General features: G+C 51.0%; 1 protein-coding gene across 1 annotated transcript in view; it reads right to left on the bottom strand.

The window, feature by feature from the left end:
• Positions 1–6,098, bottom strand: part of Rnf213 (ring finger protein 213) — a 79,979-nt gene that overhangs the window by 33,253 nt on the left and 40,628 nt on the right. Inside the window, exons 14-19 of the mRNA XM_026780086.1 lie at positions 5,554–5,707; positions 4,887–5,051; positions 4,207–4,296; positions 3,117–3,239; positions 1,393–1,568; positions 957–1,077 (exon numbers count right to left, since the gene is read on the bottom strand). Of these exons, the coding sequence (XP_026635887.1) occupies positions 957–1,077; positions 1,393–1,568; positions 3,117–3,239; positions 4,207–4,296; positions 4,887–5,051; positions 5,554–5,707 (829 nt within the window). The remainder of the gene's footprint in view (positions 1–956; positions 1,078–1,392; positions 1,569–3,116; positions 3,240–4,206; positions 4,297–4,886; positions 5,052–5,553; positions 5,708–6,098) is intronic.

Below are 6,098 nucleotides of genomic sequence, written 5' to 3'. Positions count from 1 at the left end.
GAGCTTCCAATGCAAACTGCTATGAAAGTCGTCTCTAAGGCCACACTTATGGGTCCAGCTAAGGGATCTTCTAGAGAACAAAGCACAGGGGAGTAAAACAGCAGGGACTCAGATCCTGGGGGCAGTGAGCTCACTGTGTTGACACTGTGATGACCCAAAGATGCGGTCATGCATGTGTTGAAGCCTAGAGAGCACCTACGACTCCAGAGACTTAGTGTGCCAACACTCAACAGCTCATCCTAGTTAAAAGACACACACATTCCAGATGTGAACAACAGCGCATGGCTGCTGGAGGAGCCTGTGGGAGCCAAGTTTGCTGACAAATTTTTCTAGAAAACCTATTAATTGAAAAAACACACTTGTGATACTTCCAGGTGAACAGCAAATACAAATGGCGTCCACATGAGCACTCCACACTTTTGGCCTCACCCTTCACAAGCTGTAGGGGGCTCCCTGTTTGGGCTATCAAAAGATCTGGTGAGCATTAAACTCGCCGGGGCTTTTAGTTCAAACCCAGCACATTCCTGCTCCAAGATCTAAACACAGCAGCTAACAGAAGACATGTGAGAGATTTCAGGGGAAGACATAACACTCGGGTCTGTGTGTGCTGGGAGGGTCAGCTGGGACATCCTGTTCTATAAATCAGTCAACACTGCTCTGTGGACTGCTCTGAAGGCCACCTGAGCCTGTCTAGTTCTCCCTCTCGTGTCTGTGTTTGTGCGTGTGTGTGTGCACAGTCTTGCTCACATGGTCTATGTGCACGCATATGTAGGCAGTCCAGAATCGCTCTGAACCTGAAGCTTAGCTTGTAGCAAGAAGCCACAGGTATCCTCCGACTCCATCCCCTACCCCACTAGACCATCTCCCCACTCAGCAGGCCCTGTACCCATGGGCCATCTCCCCACTCAGCAGGCCCTGTACCCATGGGACATCTCCCCACTCAGCAGGCCCTTTACCTGCTGGGCCATCTCCCCACTCAGCAGGCCCTGTGCCCGCTGGACCATCTCCCCACTCAGCAGGCCCTGTACCCGTGGGCCATCTCCCCAGCCCATCTGTAATTCTTGCTGCTCTGGGCATCTGCAGAGCAAAGCCCGTCAGTGTCTACGCTGCACTTCACATCCCTTCTCCTGGAGGCTGAGACCCTAGACTGTCGGGGGCAGTGCCAGGCACAGGATGGCAGCACAGCAGCTAGGGGGCAGCAGCTCTCAGTCAGCTGGGACTTGAGTTGTCAAGACACCCATGCCTGTCCTGGTCCTGGTCCCACCATCCTAGCTGCTTCCCGCATCAGCACAGACCAGTGAGATGTGAGGTCTGCTTTTCTGTCCTGTTCTGTCCCAGAGGCCAAGAGGGCGCCCTCCCCAGGCTCCCTGCAGCTGCCAGCACATACCACACAGTTTGAAGAGTTGCCTCACATCTGGCCACGTGAGCAGGTATTTGAGGATCCCATCCATGTCCGACACAGCCTCCCCGTTGTGCTTAGGCCAGGACTGGGTTATCACAGCGGACAAGAGAGTACCAAATTTCTGCAGATCTTGACAGGAGAGCCCCTCAAGGACACAGGTCTGAGACTATAAAGAAAGTGAGTAATAAAAAAAAGATGTAATAATGTCTTATTAGTTTGTTTTAAAATAAGAGAAACGTGGAAACTTGGTGTTGTGGTACATAACAGTAATCCTAGCATTGGGAAAGGAGTCTAGCTTCGGCTACACAGAAAATACTGAGACTGTGCATAGCCACTCCCTTGGGAAGAGCAGCAGCTTTCCATCCCATTCCCTTCTGACTGAAGACAAGTTCACTGAGTTCTACAGTCTATGGGGTTGCTTCATTGCAGACAGGTTTTGTGGGTTTTTTTTAATTGCAAACTTTTTATATTGTAGTTTTTCTTTTTAAAGTTATTCTTTCAATAATGTTTTAAATCAATTCATAGTGGTTCACAGATCCTTCAAGGAAAATACACCAGGTGGTGGTGGTGCATGCCTTAAATTCCAGCACTTGGCAGGGGAGAAGGCCGAAAAAGTTAGATTGTTGTAAGTTCAAGGCCACCCTATTCTACAGGGCTTCCAGGAGAGGCTCCAGAGCTACACATAGCAATGCTGCTCGAAAAACAAAACAAAACAAAACAAAAAAACAGGAAAAATGCTCACTGGGGTATGAATCAGTGGCTAAGAGCATGCCTAGCATCTGTAAAGTCCTGGTTCAATATTCAGCACTTCACAAAAGAAAAAATATGTCAAAGAAATTGTGCTATTTCTGAACAGAGATGTCACAGTGGGTGAAGGAAGGTGCTGCCAAACCCAACATGAGTCAATTCTTGGAACCCATGTGGTGGAAAGAGAAAATGAGCCCCCAAAAAAGATGTTCTCTGTTCTCCATGCACATGCCCAACACACACACAGAGGGCGCAATACTCTAACACAATAAAACGTTAATAGGAGAAAACTTAACATGTTTTGAGCCCTCTCATCACACACGTGACCAGCAGAGCTCTGACACAGTGCTCAGGCCACTCAGCAGGGACAGCACAATCCTCCACAGACAGACAGCGGGCCTTTACCTCAGAAGGGACTCAAATGGAAGAAGGGCCTCGCTAGAGCTGAACCTGCAGAAGCGCGAGGGAGCAGGACGCTGAGTTTGCCTCTCCCAAGCACGGTCTGGTCTTTTCTCAGTCTCCGTCAGAGCACAGGAAGGTGAACAGAAACTAAAGCCTGACAGCAGCAGTGCTCACGGGGGTGACTGGGGCTCAGCCTGAGAGATGCCGGGCGAGGCTGTGTGAGCAGCTGGGAGGTTCTCACCATGTAAGCCTGGCTGGTCTGACTCACTACACAGACCAGGCTGGTCTTGAACTCAGAGACCCACCAGCTTCTGTCTCCCGAGTACTGGGGTTAGGGGTGTGTGCCACCACACCTGGCCTAGGAACTGTGGCTTTGCATAGCACTTAACCGCCCAGGAAACAGGAAGCCACGCTGCTTCTCAAGGAGTTGGGTGAGAACTCTGGATCTCAGCACATGACTCTGGGGTGATCAGACCCTGTAGGGTCTCAGAACAAGCAGGCTTCAGCAGCCTTTGGGAGGCCACATCAGAAAAGCCCTGTGAGCCCACAGGGAAAGGCTAGTGACCTGGCAAGCAGAGCTCACGGCTTCAATGACACACTTCTCAAAGCTCCTGGCCACGCTGTCATGGAGTCCACGATCCTGCCACTGACTGCTGCAGAAGACGGAGATCTGCAAACGGGGCTGCTCCTGCGGACAGAGGGAGGCATGAGGGCTGTGGGGTTCCTCACTACTACACGCCAGGGAAACACCAGGTGTCTTCACCACCCCGTGAGTTGAGCCTCTCTGCACAGGCACTAAGCACGTCTACAAGGACCGCACTATCCAAGGAACTAATGAAAACAGATTCTGTAGCTAGGCATGGTGGCTCCTGCCTCTGGTCCCAGCATTAGATAGCCCAAGGCAAGAGGATTGCTGGGAGCTTGGAACTGGCCTGGGACACAGGGTGAGAACCTGCCACAAATATTCAAAAATTAAAAAGCCTTTTGTTTCACTCTGCAAGAGGAAAAAAAATCCCAACACTTGGGAGGCAGAGGCAGGCGGATCTCTCTTAAGTTAGGAGCCAGCCTAGTATACAGAGCAAGTTCTAGGATAGGCTCCAAAGCTATAGAGAAATCCTTTCTTGAAAAAACAACAACAACAACAACAAAACAAAAACCCCATAATAAACAAAAAACAACACCCCCCCCCCAAAAAAAACCCCACCAAAACAAGACACCAGCACTGGAGCTTGTGAAAGCAGGACAGGTAAATTTTGGAAAATAAGCCATTTTCCTCCCCTTCTGGTTTCCTAGCATCTATCTGACAATTTCGGATAAAGCATTCCTATCATGTAAAGTTGGCTTTCCATGTCGCCAGCTCTTAACTGTCGCCTGACACTAAAGAGCATTTTTCTGTGCGGTTTTTTCTCCCCTTTGATGCTGTTTCTGTAACTGGCCAGTGCAGTGTCTGCATGTGTGCTTCCCTAAATATGGTTCCAGTCCCCATCATGTCCCTGTTCCTCTAAGGGCATCACACAAGACGTCCGATATTCTTCTGAAGTCAAAAGAAAATGACCAAGTCAGAACACATGTCCAAACTCATGGCTGACCCCCTGCCTCCCCACCATTATCAGCCTTGCCCTCAAGTGAACCACACATAACAATTGGGGATGTACCTGCTTGAGCCTCCCTTCCAAGTCTCCCAGCAGCGACCCCTTCCAGCCATACTTCCTGGGGAAGTCGATTTCCACCAGCCGTCGCCACAGCTGCACAATCAAAAAGTGACAAGGTCAGCAATGACTTAATGCCACAGCATGGACAAATAAGGTGGACAAGCAGGTCCGGTGTTACAGATCTGTGGTCCTAGGTACTTGAGAAACTGAGGCAGGAGGGCTGTTGAAGTCCAGGAGTTCAGGGCTGGCCTGGGCACCACAGGAAGACCTTGTCTCAAGAGCAGTAAGAAAGGGGTGACCATTATGGCAGTGTGAAGGGCGAGGGCACCAAGCCTCAAGAATGGTGGGGCTCTCAGCTCTTCGTGTCACTGGTAAACTGTGCTGGCGGTGAGTCGGCAACACGACCCACTTTGGCCCATGATGTCACCACCACCTTCCCAGTTGTGTGACTATTCTTTGTTTGGAGAAAGGAGTCTCCTAATATTTATCCTGAAAAGTTTCAAACAGACAAGACAGTGTGAAGAACAGAAAGATGGCCACGGATTGACAAGACCCTTCTCTACAGGAGGAGCTCAGTGGCTAGGCTTCAGGCCATGGTCACAGCTCTTGGGACGGTAGTGATAGCTCCCAGTCCCTTATGTCCATTTGCCTTTGGCAGCTTCACAGCTCCCAGGAAGCCTTACCGCCATCTCCTCAGGATAGGTAAAGTGGAGAGTGTCTGGACTGTTATAGAAGATGCTTTTTTTTAACATGCTGCGCAGACAGTTTCTTGTGGTGCTCAGGACCCCCTGGAAGATGTTTGTCAACAAGTCTTCATTATCTGTAGCAACCAGCCCCTCTGTGGCAGCCTGCGGGCATGCGAGAAAGGGATTACAGAATCTGAGGTCACCCTCGAGTCTGATGGCCTGAGTTTGATCCCCAGGACCCACGTGGGGGAAGAAGAGAACTGACTCTCACAAGGTGTCCTGATTTCCACACCCATGCCCATGGTGCCGCCTCTGTGTCTTTGTCTGTATATCAGTCTCTCCCAGGCTGCACTGTCTGCAGGAAGCCCATGCCCTCCAGTACAGGATCCCAGGCTGCACTGTCTGCAGGAAGCCCATGCCCTCCAGTACAGGATCCCAGGCTGCACTGTCTGCAGGAAGCCCATGCCTTCCAGTACAGGATCCCAGGCCGCACTGTCTGCAGGAAGCCCATGCCCTCCAGTACAGGATCCCAGGCTGCACTGTCTGCAGGAAGCCCATGCCCTCCAGTACAGGATCCCAGGCCGCACTGTCTGCAGGAAGCCCATGCCCTCCAGTACAGCATCCCAGGCTGTACTGGGTATTCAGATGTGTGAATGTCACTTACCCCTGCGGGTTTGAGTTGAAGCATTTTACAGACAAGCTCGGCAGACAGGGCAGGAACCTCATAGAACTTTACGTAGGCTATGGTGTTGCAGACAGTTTCATGGAGGGTCAGACACTCAGGTAAGTAGGTCTGTAACAGGGTCTCCCCAAGAATCCTATCCACAAAGAGAGGTGGAGAAATCATTGAAATAATTGACAAATGAGAAGGGCGGGGGGTTAAAGTAAAGAAGAAAATCAAAGCAAGTCCTCTGTGAGGGTTTGTGCAGGAGTTAGTGGAGATCTGACTGCCTAGCACCCGAGGCTCTGGGCTCAGTCCTCAGTACTGCAAAAGGACAAAGCTGGGACTGGGGATAAAGCTCAGCAGGCAAGTCAGAACACATGCTGCGCTGTCTGAGGACCCGGGGGTCGGACCAGCAGCTCACATTCCTGGGGCTGCAGCTCATGGCAGCTGCAGACTAAAGAAAAGGTAGTAAGGGAGCTGACCACGAGGGCTCCTCTCTCTCCACTTCCTGACTTCAGATGCAATGTAAGCCCTGCTTGACACTC

This window comes from Microtus ochrogaster, chromosome 7 (assembly GCF_000317375.1).
Source record: "Microtus ochrogaster isolate Prairie Vole_2 chromosome 7, MicOch1.0, whole genome shotgun sequence".
Taxonomy (NCBI): domain Eukaryota; kingdom Metazoa; phylum Chordata; class Mammalia; order Rodentia; family Cricetidae; genus Microtus; species Microtus ochrogaster.
This window is presented reverse-complemented; position numbering and strand designations above follow the sequence as displayed.